At 40.8% G+C, this 13,783-nt stretch overlaps 1 protein-coding gene across 1 annotated transcript in view; it reads left to right on the forward strand.

The window, feature by feature from the left end:
- FRMPD1 (FERM and PDZ domain containing 1) overlaps nucleotides 1–13,783 on the forward strand; it is a 46,769-nt gene that overhangs the window by 11,763 nt on the left and 21,223 nt on the right. Inside the window, exons 2-5 of the mRNA XM_060101504.1 lie at nucleotides 3,122–3,279; nucleotides 4,126–4,228; nucleotides 7,456–7,501; nucleotides 11,071–11,178. Coding sequence (XP_059957487.1) covers nucleotides 3,122–3,279; nucleotides 4,126–4,228; nucleotides 7,456–7,501; nucleotides 11,071–11,178 — 415 coding nt within the window. The remainder of the gene's footprint in view (nucleotides 1–3,121; nucleotides 3,280–4,125; nucleotides 4,229–7,455; nucleotides 7,502–11,070; nucleotides 11,179–13,783) is intronic.

Raw genomic sequence — 13,783 nt, forward strand, 5'->3', positions numbered from 1 at the left:
GATTTTCTAAAGTTTCTATTCCATTTCATTGGTGAAGACCAATGCAGTTTTGATGCAGTTTTGATCATCGCCTCTGTCTGATAGGAGCAGATTAAGATTGTGATCTATAGAAGAGAGAAAGATGGGTGTATGCACACACAAGTGTATCCACACGTGAGTGTGTGCTTGTACATCTTGTTTACCCTCATTCTTGCAGCAGTATTTAGTGTTCAAGAGCCCAGGCTCCCAGGTCAAATAATCTAGGTTCAAGCACAACTCTTCTAAGGCTTCTAGGCTTCAAGTTTTCTCATATTTTGGAGAGCCACTCTACATTAAAAGGTATCCACATCTCACAATAAATATTTTATATAACTATATAAGATTTGACAAATTGACATAAAGTACCTTTTAAGGTATTTGCTCTAACATCTGTTAATACAATTTTGAAGTTAGAAATTTTCTTTTGGCATATGAGAGTCTCGTATATTTTTCATACATTGTCATAGGCTCTAGATCTGTGCTGTCCAATATGGTTGCCACTATCCAGAGATGGCTGTTAAGCCCTTAAAATGTGGCTAGTATGACTGAGAGGTTAAATACTTAATTTTATTTGATTTTAATTAATTTAAATGTAAAGACTGATCATTCAGTTATTGGAAAACTTTTAAGTATGTTCGGAAGAACTTGGGCCTGAAAATTTATTTTTTAACTGTAAATTTTATGAAATCTGAGAATTTCTGCTGAAAATATAGCGTCCAAGTTGATATGCTTTGTAAGTGTAAAATACACACTAAATTTTGAAGACATAATATGAAAAAAGGGTGCAGAATAGCTCATCAATATTTTTTTTATTGATTACATGTTGAAATGATAGTATTTTGGATATATTGGGTTAAATAAAAATATATTAAAAATCACTTGTTTCTTTTTTATTTCTTCCCTCATTTTCAGGTGGCTATTAGAAAAGTTACATTTACAAATGTGGCTTGCATTATACAGCTGTGCTGCAGTGCCTTTGAAGAAAGTAGCCCCAGTTTGAAACTCCCTCCCCAGCTATGTGACTTTAAGCAGGTTAAAGTCTCTCAAAGCAAGATTCAGTCTTCTTATCTATAAAATAGGGATAATAATCATATGTACCTCACAAGTGCGTTGTAAGGGTCAAATGAGCCATGAAAACAAGTTAGATCACTCCTTGGTACATAGTTAGTGCTCAATAAATGTTACAAATGATTACCGTTGTTGTTGTTACTGCTACTATTACTGTCATCAATTTATCAAGTTTTTTTTTAATTTGGAAGGATTTTTAACCAGTATTCCATCAAATTTATATTTTTGTTCAGTACTTACTTTCATTTTTCAATATGTAATCTTCCCAACCAGGAATCCACCCTCAGTTTTACTTGCGTCTTCCTTTATTGCATCAGCTTATTAAGAATGCCTAGCGCCTAATACACATTCAGCTACTCTGTTTTTAATGAACTGTTGGATGCTTTTTGTGGCTCTGTTTTATGTGTTTATCCTGCAACTCCACTAAACCTATTTTTTAAGCACTAGCAATCTTTGTGAATTCATTTTCTAGGTGTAGATCATCAACTGTTTGGGGAAAAAAAGGTATGCTTATTATTCCTCTTATCATTTTTCCTTCTCTGATAAGTATTCCAGGCATTTCTCCTGCCACATTAAATAGGAGTAGTGTCTAGGGTGTCCTTCCTGTTGCTTTTTCAAAGGACTGTAGATGTTGATTTTTGCCTTTCAGTGCACTATATTATTTATTTTACTTAGAAAGTCCCTTTCAGAGCTTTAAAGTTTTCTTTTTTAAAAAAAATCAGGAATAACGATGGGTTTTATTCAGTATAAATTATCAGAGTTTTCTGTTTCCTCCCTCTTGTTAAGTCTGTCTTCTAACACTTCTCAGTATTACCCATATGCTCACCTAGGAGAAATCCTCTCCTTGCTCCTAAGAGAGCTCCTTGATGGATAATGTGCATAATAAGGCTTGGACTTATCACCTGCATTTTGGTTCCACGAAGCAGTTTTTTAATATTTCCTGGTCCTTGTTGAAACTTGAGATTATTATAAATGACAGAGAGGTGATTTTCAGATAACCGAGGTCCTATTGCATTGGCAGAGTTCCTGACAGTGTTTGGTAAATAGATGAGAATAAATGATAAACCTTAGCTGCAGAGCCCCGAGGGAGCTGTTACTCCTCCACATTTCTGTTGTCTATAATGACAATAAATACCTTATCCCATCACTATTTGACCTTCCTCAGAAAGAACCACTGACTCTTAGAAGGAAAAAAATAATTTGCCACAAACAAATGAAAAATAGCTCATAAATTCGCTTTGTGGTATTGAGAGATAGAAAATATAACTTTCAACTTACCTGCTTTTAGATATATAGAGAACATACATGTTTTTAACAGTTAATATAGAGAAAGTCTGCAATATCTGGGATTTTATACTGGAATCCTCACAGTTACAAAGTTGAAGGGGAAGCAACGTTCATTATAAAGCGAAAAAAATCACCAAAGAAACAACTCACCTATAAAAATTAGTCATCATTAGACATCTAAACTGAGCAATTCCTTGTTCCTATTCACAGTCCATGTTTTTCCTCTTCTGTACCTCTGCTGAAGCAGTGCCCCCTGCCTGGAATGCCTGTCCGTCCATCCATCCATTCATCCATCCATCCACCCACCCATCCATCCATCCATGCGTCCATCCATGAATCCATCCGTCTATCCATCCATGCATCTATGCATCCATCCACTCAGCAGCAGTTACTGAATATCTTCTGTGTGCCAGGATTTGGGCTGTGTAGATATACCCTCGACACCTCTCAGATGCCACCTCTTCTAGGTAGCAAACGCTTCCCTGATTCCTTCTCCTCTAGCCCACAAAGTTAAAACTGCTCTGCCTCTTCCCTGAGTACCCACAGCACTTCACGACCCTCTTTTAGAGCACGGTGCTACTTCCTGCTGTCTTATCTACTGGCGTTTGTGTCATCTCTCTCTCAAGAGGAGAGTTGCTGTCCACTCAGCTCTGCATCTTCCTCCTCCAGAATGCCTAGGGCTGACCTGGTTTGTGGCCACCAACTAAACTCCCCTCTCTGTCTTTTTTACACACTCCTTCTCTTCCAGGGCTAAAGATGCTGCAGCTGATGGACCCCCTGGGATCCCAACCCAGACCATCATCCCTGTGAAACACACAGTAAAAATAGACAAAGACGATCTCCTCCAGGACTATGGATTTCACATTTCTGAGACCCTTCCCCTCACAGTGGTGGCCGTCACAGCAGGTAGGGGCTGACTGGGAAACAAGAAAGGATTTTGGCTTCTTGGGGGGAAATATCCCTGGTTCTCTTCCCATCTCTCTGTATTATAACGTAATGTAGAAAATGCTACCCCAGAAAGCTAGACAGGGCACATCTAATTTCGACCTAATTCTGTCTAGGGCTTTGCACCTTCCTGTGGTGCTGGGAGGGAGGAGCTCCAAGTGCACTTGCTGATCTGCACCCCAGGTCCACTGGCCTCAGCCAGGGATTTTCCCACCTGTGGCCCCCTGGCCAGTCTCAGGGACAGTGACAGTATTGGGACCAGCAGGCCCTCCTCTCTGAACCCTACATGCTCTGAGCTGGGGAGAGTTTCTGGGCAGACAGTAATAGAAATTATTGATTTGTTTTCACTTGAGTCTCTGTAAAATATAGGCTGTATCAGGGTGAAGATGAGCAGGCTGGGAATGTGTAGTGTTTTTTGTCATACTTCAGCTATGTACTGATGTGAGATCTGGGACTAGTTAAAATCTATTAATTTGAATTTACACACACACACACACACACCCCAGAGTTCTTTAGCAATGAATGTAGTAGATTCGCTGGCCAGCTCTGTTGATTCAGGGAGTTTCTGCTAGTCTTCTTTCCCTGGACAGTCTCCTAATATCCCTTGAAGGTGACGGATGGTAGGTACGTTATCCATGCTTTGTAAACAGGAAAACTGAAATCCATGTGAGCCCAAGTCTGGCCAGGGGTGGGGGTGAGCCAGAGCCCTGGGGACTGGATCAGGCTGCCATTCAGGTGAGCTGCTGTGACACATGGGGTCTGGGCCCTCCTGTCACGAACATCAGTTACTTCTTTTCTCTTCAACAGGAGGCTCCGCTCATGGCAAGCTTTTCGCTGGTGATCAGATCCTCCAGATGAACAACGAGCCTGCTGAAGACCTCTCCTGTGAACGAGCAGTCGATATTCTGAGGTACTGAATTGTCTTCCGTCATCCACAGAATTATTATATATATTATTATATATATTGCACAGATTATTATAGAGCAAGGGTGGGAGACAGAAAGGGCATAACTGATATCCCTGGGATTTAAGTAAAGTGCAGGCTCCTTTAAAGCAGCAGCCTTGTTTTAGAATTCCATCTCGGTTACTATCTGCCCTCTTTCACCTGCCTACAGAAGTGATGGGGAGGCACAGGGTGCTCTATTTATCAACCCCCTGCAATGCCCAAAACACTGTGCTAGGCACTGCGGGGAATGTAATTATGAATAATACATAAGCCCTACCCCTTAAGGATGTATAGGGTTGTTGTAACATATGCCAAAAATTAGACTAAATTGACACTAAGTCTGCTTATTGTTCTTTAACCTTTTTAATATCTCTTCCTAAATGTTCTTGGTGCAGCCTGGTAGGCATATACGTAGTTCCATTGGTATGGCACCTACCAACTTCTACCTGGTGTCATGGTGATTTTTGTAAATGTCTCACTTTCTGCTTTGACCATGATCTCCTTAAGACCAGGCACACAGTGGGTGCTCAGTGGAATGAGTGAATGTGGTTGGCACTGACAGTTGGCAACCCTGGTTTTAAGACAGAGGAAGTGAGTGACAGGAGTGAGGAGGCCTGACACATGTTCTATAGGCACGTGCAGGCTTTGTCTTTTAAAACTTTCACCCAACACTGTTTTAATGACTTTAATATAAATAAAAGGGAACGAGAAATAGAGTTAGAGGAAAGCCAGCTTGAAGATACTTTCAAGTTTGTACTTTAGTCTGTGCCTTTTTGTGAGTGGTGGTTTTCATTTCTGAGGGCCTATCGTGTGCAGCACACACTGAGTAACAGGCAACAGTAACAAAGTCAGAGAAAGAGAAAATGAAAATGCATAATGCAGTCTCCACCCTCAGGAAGTCCACAATCTTGCTGTGGAGAGACATAAGATTTACAGAGAATCCATCATAGTGTAGAAAATAGAATCCTCTCAACCACACCCAATATTGCTTCAAGATTGCCAGGGAGTAAGGTGAGTGAGTGGGGCAGCCAGGAAAGGATTTGATTATTTCATTTTAAAAAATGAAATATGGTTATGGAAATCATGAAGTTTGCTTTCCCAATTACTGGGTGGTTTTCTCAAAGAATTTCTCCATTCCAGCAAATGAATTTTAGATTTTCACTGCTACTAATATCTCTGCCAGGCTAGATCAAACTCTGACTAATAAACAAAAGTATTCACAATTTAAAACAGTAGACCAAAATTTGGATGTTTAGGTAACATTGAACCCTGATCTGTTCAATGGGCAAGGAACCCTGGGGGGCAAAGGGGCTCCACTCCCCAGACACTTACAGGATGGTAGTGCAGAGACAGCTCGTGTATACCCTGCTAAGATTGAGGGCAGACAGTGCTTCAAGAGAAGCAGGGGAAAGGGGCTGTAAATGCTGGAGGTTCCTCCAACTTGTGGGGAAGCTGTGGTTTGAAAAAACAGAGAAGAGTACAGAAGTATTTCGGCTGGCCAAGTTCTACCTTTAATGCTGGGTAGAATTTGGGCCACAAAGATGGAGGTGAAGGATGATCCATGCAAAGTGACAAGGAGGAGTGATTGGCTGGGGAGTAGGGGACACTGAGCGGTTCAGTTTGTCTAAGGCACTGGATACCTAGAGAAAAGTTCTGGGAAGTGAGGCCAGGATGATGGAGGATCTTGGTGCTGACACAGCGAGTTCAGGGGTTATTCTCCTCCTGGAAGACTGAACCACTGAAGACTCGTGAGCAGGGATGTGACCTGATGTATGCTGGCATCTGCACTCTCAGCTACATGCCTTGTGTGGGAATCCCGGAACTGCTTACTTTTTTAGCTTAGTTCCCAGTGTCATTGCCATTTATAAAAGTAAAAACCCAAGCAAACAAAAAACCAACAGAATCTCTCTAGTTCCTCCGATTATCTATCTGTGAGGCCAAACTGTCCTTTTGAGAGTACTTGGATGTTGGTTTGTTGTGAATTCTCTTGAAAAAGACCTGTTCTTATATAAAATGGAAAAGAGGCAATCCCCAGGCACTTAGAAACCTCAGGTTGAGTTTATCTATTAGAGGAAGTAACACACTGGCAGCAGCTGACCTAAATGTTCATATTGCGAGAAATCAAATGAAATTATTTTACAAACTGCTTCTCTAGCAATGACAAAGATACAGGAAAATATGAATCGATTTTTCAGTTCTGTCCTCTAATACAAAGTGGAAGTTTGGCACTTACCTGGTTGATTTGATCACTTTTGGAACCTAAGAGATTATAACAAAACAAAAATGTCTAGTATTTGATTAAATGATTGGGCCCGCCAACCTTGTGTGCCCAAACACCATAAACTTGATGGCTTTTATCTGATCAATGTTATCGACATTCATTTATTCTATTTCATGAATGTTTAGCCAGTTTTCTGAAATAGCAACCTAAGTTATCTGTGTTAGTGCTCTGTTTTCTCTTAAAATTTTTTCCTTTTTTTTTTTTTTTGGACGTAAACCTAGCTAGTGGTCATAGCAACCGGATGAGTTTTCCATCATATAGACTAAATGAAAGATAAGTGGGGACTTCCCTGGTGGTGCAGTGGTTAAGAATCCGCCTGCCAATGCAGGGGACACGGGTTTGATCCCTGGTCAAGGAAGATCCCACATGCCACGGAGCAACTAAGCCCCTGTGCCACAACCACTGAGGCCGCATGCCACAACCACTGAGCCTGTGTGCCACAACTACTGAAGCCTGCGCGCCTAGAGCCCGTGCTCTGCAACAAGAGAAGCCACCGCAATGAGAAGCCCGTGCACCGCAACGAAGAGTAGCCCCCGCTCACTGCAACTAGAGAAAGCCCACACGCAGCAACAAAGACCCAATGCAGCCAAAAATAAAATAAAATTTAAAAAAAGAAAGAAAGATAAGTGACTTAATTTAGTGGCTGTAGGTATGGACTAGATGGTAGAGGGAAGTATCTGAAGATTTTCTTAAGATAGCAGTGGCATCTGGGACAGCTTAAGTTCCTTCACAGATCACTGCTTTCTCAGTTTCCTTCTCAATTTTGCTGAGCCAAAGAAGCTGAGGAAAGAGAAGCTGCTTTGTAATTCTACCAGTCTTTTTGACCCTAACACACACACACACACACGCACACACACACGTGTATCACCCAGAATGATGACTTTTTTTTACCTTTATTCTTTTTTTTCAGGGAAGCTGAAGATTCTCTTTCAATCACGGTTGTTCGCTGCACATCGGTATATCTCTTTTTATGTCTTGTGTGTTAGTTTCACCCTTCTTGGCCCCAAGACCCTGTACCCGCAGCAGAATATCCCCCGTAGAGTAAACAGCCTGTGTGCCAGTATTGTGGAGGACACAGATGTGGGTCCAGGCTTCAAGAACTCATGGTCCAGCTAAGGAGACAGACCTGTGATTATGCAGAGTGGGATGACAAGGGTACCAAACTAGGAGTTTCAAGACAGGTCTGAGTGATATCACTGTGGGGCGGTCATTTAGTTTCAGTTTTGACTTTTGTAAAACAGAGATGAGGACAATAACTGCCTTGTCTATCTAATGGTTTGTTCTGAGGACCCAACAAGGTGTTGAATGTGAATGTGTTTTATCGGCCTCAAGGCAAGGTGTGGTACAGATGATGCACAGAAAGGCACCAGCCATCCTAAACCACCGTAGGCCTAGGAGTCCTTTATATGTGATACAGGGGAAAGTATATAATCAGATTGTAAGAGAAAACTACCAAGGAGGAAAAGTTGACAGAAAATTCTCATTTTGAGAGACTTTAGTACATACCTCTTAGCCTTGGCCACAAATAGACAAGAAAATAAATAGGGGCATAGAGAATTTTAATAATGCATTTAATAATCTAATCCAACTGACCACATACCAGACCACCAAAAAAACTAAATTCCCCAAAGAAACAACTGTGTAAGTCTCTTTTCCAGAATATAATAAAACACAAATTGATAGCTATCAAAAACTTAATTAAAACCACCCAGTCATTTGGAATAAAAATGCAGTCTCCTAAGTAAAGACAGAATCAAATGGAAAAGCAAAAATTACCATTATAGACTAGGTAGAAAATAATTAAAATTTAGAACTCTACTTCTTAGAACTTATTATATACAGTTGAAGCTATACTCAGAGTAAAATTCATAACCTTAAAAGTGATTTTATTATTTAACAAGAAAACAGGTTAAGTAAATATTCAGTGCAAGAAGTAGGAAGAAAAGACTAATAAAACAAGCATGAAGCAGATTAAAGAAAATGATAAAAATTTAAATCTAAATGATGCTTTGGAAAACAGAAAAAAATGGAAAGTTGATAAATCCAAGGGCTAGCTCTTTACAGGAAAAAATTTAAAAATAGGAGGACTTTAGGGAAAAGAAATATGTGGGCCTTACATGAAGGAAACTAGAATAATACTGAAGGAAGTAAAATTTTTCTTTAATATAAAAGGAGTTACATATTATGTTCCTTGATGGGAAGACTACTAATATGTTGGATTTTCTCATGTTAATGTATATGCTTAAGGAAAATTCAGACTCCCTGTGGGACTTTTATTTGGATTTTGACAAAGTATATCAAGGTGAGACTTATCAAGAAAATCTTTTTTTAAAAGGAATAATGAGGATGGCCTTGAAATACTAGATTTTAAAACTAATAAAGCTGCAGTAATTAAAACAGTGTGATATTGATGAAATGTTGGATATATCAATCTAATCAAATAGAAAGTCCAAGAATAGATACCAGTATAAGAATTTAGTATATGATAAATATGGCATCCCAAGTCAGTGGGAGAAAAGATGATTATTCAAGAAATTGTACTGGGACATATCTCACACCATTTGATGTTAAAGACTTAAATATAAAAAACAAACCATAAAAATGTCAACAATATGGATGGGTGTCTATCCAGTCGTAAGTTGCAGAAAGAACTCCTAAGCATTTAGGGAGTGGGAGAAGGTACAGTGGAACAAACAGCTATTTCATTATGTGGAAAAAATTAAATTTCTGTGGTCCAAAAACTTCATAACACTAAAAAGCAAAGAAATTGTTGCCTCCTCTCCTTATTTGAAGTGTTATTTTTTGTTTGTTTGTTTCTTAGAAGTAGAACAGGAAAAAAACCCCACCTAAATAGGACTAGGATGCTTGCCATAAATATGAAAGACCAAGTGTTTTATGCACAGATAAATGGAGATTCTTCTATTCTAAATAGAAGAATTTATCTATGAAATAATGTGAAACCAATGCGTAAAAAAACAGTATACTGAAAACTAATCGCTATAAATGATCATGCAGGTGTTGAGAGATTCTTTGCATTTAGCTGATTATCATCTCAGTGGAGAACATCTTAATCTTAATTAGGTAGTTCTTTTCCTACTTTATTTCCAAGAAATGATAGCAAAAGATAGCACTTGTTAAGTAAGGAGAGAAGGAAATAGCATATATCTGCCTCCTTTTAAAAAATAAAAAGTATAGGGGCTTCCCTGGTGACGCAGTGGTTGAGAGTCCGCCTGCCAATGCAGGGGACACGGGTTCGTGCCCCAGTCCGGGAAGATCCCACGTGCCGCGGAGCGGCTGGGCCCGTGAGCCATGGCCGCTGAGCCTGCGCGTCCGGAGCCTGCGCATTGCAACGGGAGAGGCCACAACAGTGAGAGGCCCGTGTACCACAAAAAAAAAAAAAAAAACTAAAATGAGATAAAAATAAAAAAATAAAAAGTATAGAGAGAGGAAAATTAACATGTTCCAGTACCATTCCTAAGATTCCTATGAGGTTCCCAAGAAAAGAGGAGTATGAATACTGTACTTTGGAGATCCTGCAGGGAAAGCTAATATTAGCCCAGGTGATGGCCCCTGTGCCCCTGTGAAACGCCCTGAATATTGTCTAGCCCACTCGGGCCTCTCACCAGAAGTTATATGATCGTAAGACAAATGATCATACATATTTTACTTCAGCAAGAATGCTCATCTTTGTCCGAGTGGATTCTTAGAGCCCTCAAATGATTTGAAATTGATTAGGAATTATAAAATCCTAAGTTGGAATATTAATTACTGCTTCTCTAGGACATAGAATTTTATGATTAAAATATGCTTTGGTTTAATTGTATAGATCTGTATTTCTATTAATTATTTATAATACATTATTTATTATAATATTAATACTAATATTTAATGTCTTATTTAATTTGTGCCAAAAGAAAATCCTACGAGGTAGATATATTGGTTATCCCCCTTTTACAGATGAGGACACTATAGCCTCACAGGCACATGGTCTCACATGCAGAAATCAGGAGAGCTGGGCTTTTTTCAGGTAGTTAGACTCCAGAACCCATGCTCATTAGAATTATGCTGTTTCTGCCTCCTGGTCCAGTTCCCATACTGTGCAGAAGAGAAGACTGAAGGCCAGAGAAAGGAGTGTGTACACACACACACACACACACACACAACTGGTTTTCTTCCATAACAATTTGTGTTTGAGGTAGTTCTCAGAACTGTTGAGTAGCTGAAGTTGGGTTGGAATTCAGATCTCTTTGCTCACAGGCCAGTTCTCTTTGTCTTCATCATACCACAGCCTTTGGCCACTGTATTGAATCTTGAGCTGTCCTCACACGCATAAGAACATTGGGTTGAGATCCCTAAATTTTATGAAAAGAGATCTCTAATGGGATGTCGTCCTTCTCTGTGAGTTTTAATTGAATTCTCAACAGCTATCAAGCTTTTGCTTTTGTTTTTAAAAAATGAGAAGATGTACATGGTTTATATGAAAGTCCCACATTTTTCTAAAGTGTGTCGTGTTAATGTTTTGCAGGGAGTCCCCAAGTCCTCCTTCCTAACGGAGGAGAAGCGAGCGAGGCTGAAGACCAACCCTGTGAAGGTGCACTTTGCAGAGGAAGTGCTCGTCAGCGGACACAGCCAGGTGCGTCACTGGTCAGGGGGTTGAAATGACTCTTCATAAAGTGGGTGAGCTGCCTCCTGGCATGTATCTCCTGAAGACTCTGGAATCTGCAGCATGGAGGGGATGCAGAGGGAGTGCAGAGGGCTTGCTTGAGGCTCTGTGCCCCCTTAGTGAGGCACCTGCAAACGGTGGACAGGGAGAGACCCACTGGGTGTGGCTCCGTCATTCTGTGACTCCATTTTTCTGCCCTTGAAATTTCAACAGATTCCAATTGTTCATTTCTCATTCTAAATCTTCAAACTTAGTATTCCCTCTGAAGGTGATATATTGATAGTAGTGATGGTGGCCGGGGGAGGGGGGGGCTTTGGTTTTTTTAAAGAGCCCATCATCTATTGAACCTCTATTGCATGAATTTTGGGTACATAATCCTTAGTCATCACCATACCCTGCATGGGAGGTTTTTTTTTTTTTTTTTTTTTTTTCCTTTTTGCGGTATGCGGGCCTCTCACTGCTGTGGCCTCTCCCGCTGCGGAGCACAGGCTCCGGACGCGCAGGCCCAGCGGCCATGGCTCACGGGCCCAGCCGCTCCGCGGCATATGGGATCCTCCCAGACCGGGGCACGAACCCGTATCCCCTGCATCGGCAGGCGGACTCTCAACCACTGCGCCACCAGGGAGGCCCATGGGAGGTATTTTAACAAAAGAGGAAGCAGAGGCTTAGAGAGGTTAAGAGAATTAACCTCTGAGATCACATAGCTAGAAATACAGGAGCACAGGTCTGTGTGACTTCAGTTCTTCTGTTTTCCACTGTGATATGCTGTCTAGTCCTTTTTGATATGGGAATACCCAGGATTGGTGTGGTTGGATATGATGGTTCAGAAGACAAGTTTGTAAAGGGAAAATTGTGGCTAGAGTTTGATGTTTTCAATGTGGACTGTTAAAGACTCATATACTCATAATTTAAATATTTTCCTCCCGATGGTCTGTAACTATTACCATTCTGAATTCAGTGATCAATAATAGATTTTGAAACTTTCAAATCAGAGCTTGTCCTTACCTGGTTTTCTTAGCATAGAGACCAGTGAATGGGGAGTCACGGCCATTTTAACACAGGATTCAGGTGATCTGATTCACATCTGAAGAGCCCTTATTTTCTTCTTGTCCTGCTGCTTAACAGACTCTACCTTCAGTTAGACCTCAGAGTAAAAGGTGGATTTGTTCAGGAAGGTCTAGTGGGAGGCCTAGTGTATTAATCAGAAAAGAACTGGGCTTCCCTGGTGGCACAGTGGTTGAGAGTCCGCCTGCCGATGCAGGGGACATGGGTTCGTGCCCCGGTCCGGGAAGATCCCACATGCCGCGGAGCGGCTGGGCCTGTGAGCCATGGCCGCTGAGCCTGCGCATTCAGAGCCTGTGCTCCACAACGGGAGAGGCCACAACAGTGAGAAGCCCGCATACCGCAAAAAAAAAAAAAAAAGAAAAAAAAGAAAAGACCTGAGATCCTGTCAGTCTGAAATATTTGAGTCTCTGTGTGTCCATGTTTGTGAAAATGGATCAAACCTCTTCAGCAAATTAAATTTTGATTCAACATGTGTTTTTAAGAGTAGTACATAGTTGGGCTTCCCTGGTGGCGCAGTGGTTGAGAGTCTGGCTGCCGATGCAGGGGACACGGGTTTGTGCCCCGGTCCGGGAAGATCCCACATGCCGCGGAGAGGCTGGGCCCATGAGCCAGGGCCGCTGAGCCTGCGCATCCGGAGCCTGTGCTCTGCAACAGGAGAGGCCACAACAGTGAGAAGCCTGCGTACCGCAAAAAAAAAAAAAAAAACAACAAAAGAGTAGTACATAGTAAAGAGAAGTAGAAGCTAGGACCAACTAACAGAACAGGTAGAGAATAAGGGTTCTGCAGATGTGAACCAGATCCCCTGGGGAGACTTGCAGCTCAGGGTCCCGAGTCTCCGTATCAGCCACATGAGGCAGAGACAGCCAAACCAGCGAGAGTTCATCATTGTGACCTACATTTTCATCCTCTCAGGTATTTAAAAGATGATAAAATCAGTAAACTTTCTCCCTTGAGACATACTAAGACCCTAGAAGAATCTGAAATAGGAAACCAACATTTGGGGGTTTGGGTTTTTTTTTATTATTGAGGTATAGTTGATATACAATAGAAGTTTCAAGTTTCAACATTGTGATTCACAATCTTTAAAGGTTATATACTCCATTTATAGTTATTATAAAATTTTGGCCATATTCCCTGTGCTGATCAATATATCTTTGTAGCTTATTCATTTTATACATAGTAGTTGGTACCTCTTAATTCCCTACCCCTACCTTGCCCCTCCACCTGCTCCCTAGTGGTAACCTCTAGTTTATTCTCTATATCTGTGAGTCTGTTTCTTTTTTGTTATATTCACTAGTTTGTTTTATTTTTTAGATTCCACATATAAGTGATATCATACAGTATTATCTTTCTCTGTCTGACTTAAGGAAACCAACACTTCAAATATGCTTAACTTTGCTAACCATTAAAGAAATGCAAAGGAAAATATTAAGAACTGCTACTTTATACTTAGTAAATGAGCACAAATAAAGAAAAATGTAAGCCCTGATGCCAAGAAAGTAGCTACACT

This window comes from Mesoplodon densirostris, chromosome 6, assembly GCF_025265405.1.
Source record: "Mesoplodon densirostris isolate mMesDen1 chromosome 6, mMesDen1 primary haplotype, whole genome shotgun sequence".
NCBI classification, from domain to species: Eukaryota; Metazoa; Chordata; class Mammalia; order Artiodactyla; family Ziphiidae; genus Mesoplodon; species Mesoplodon densirostris.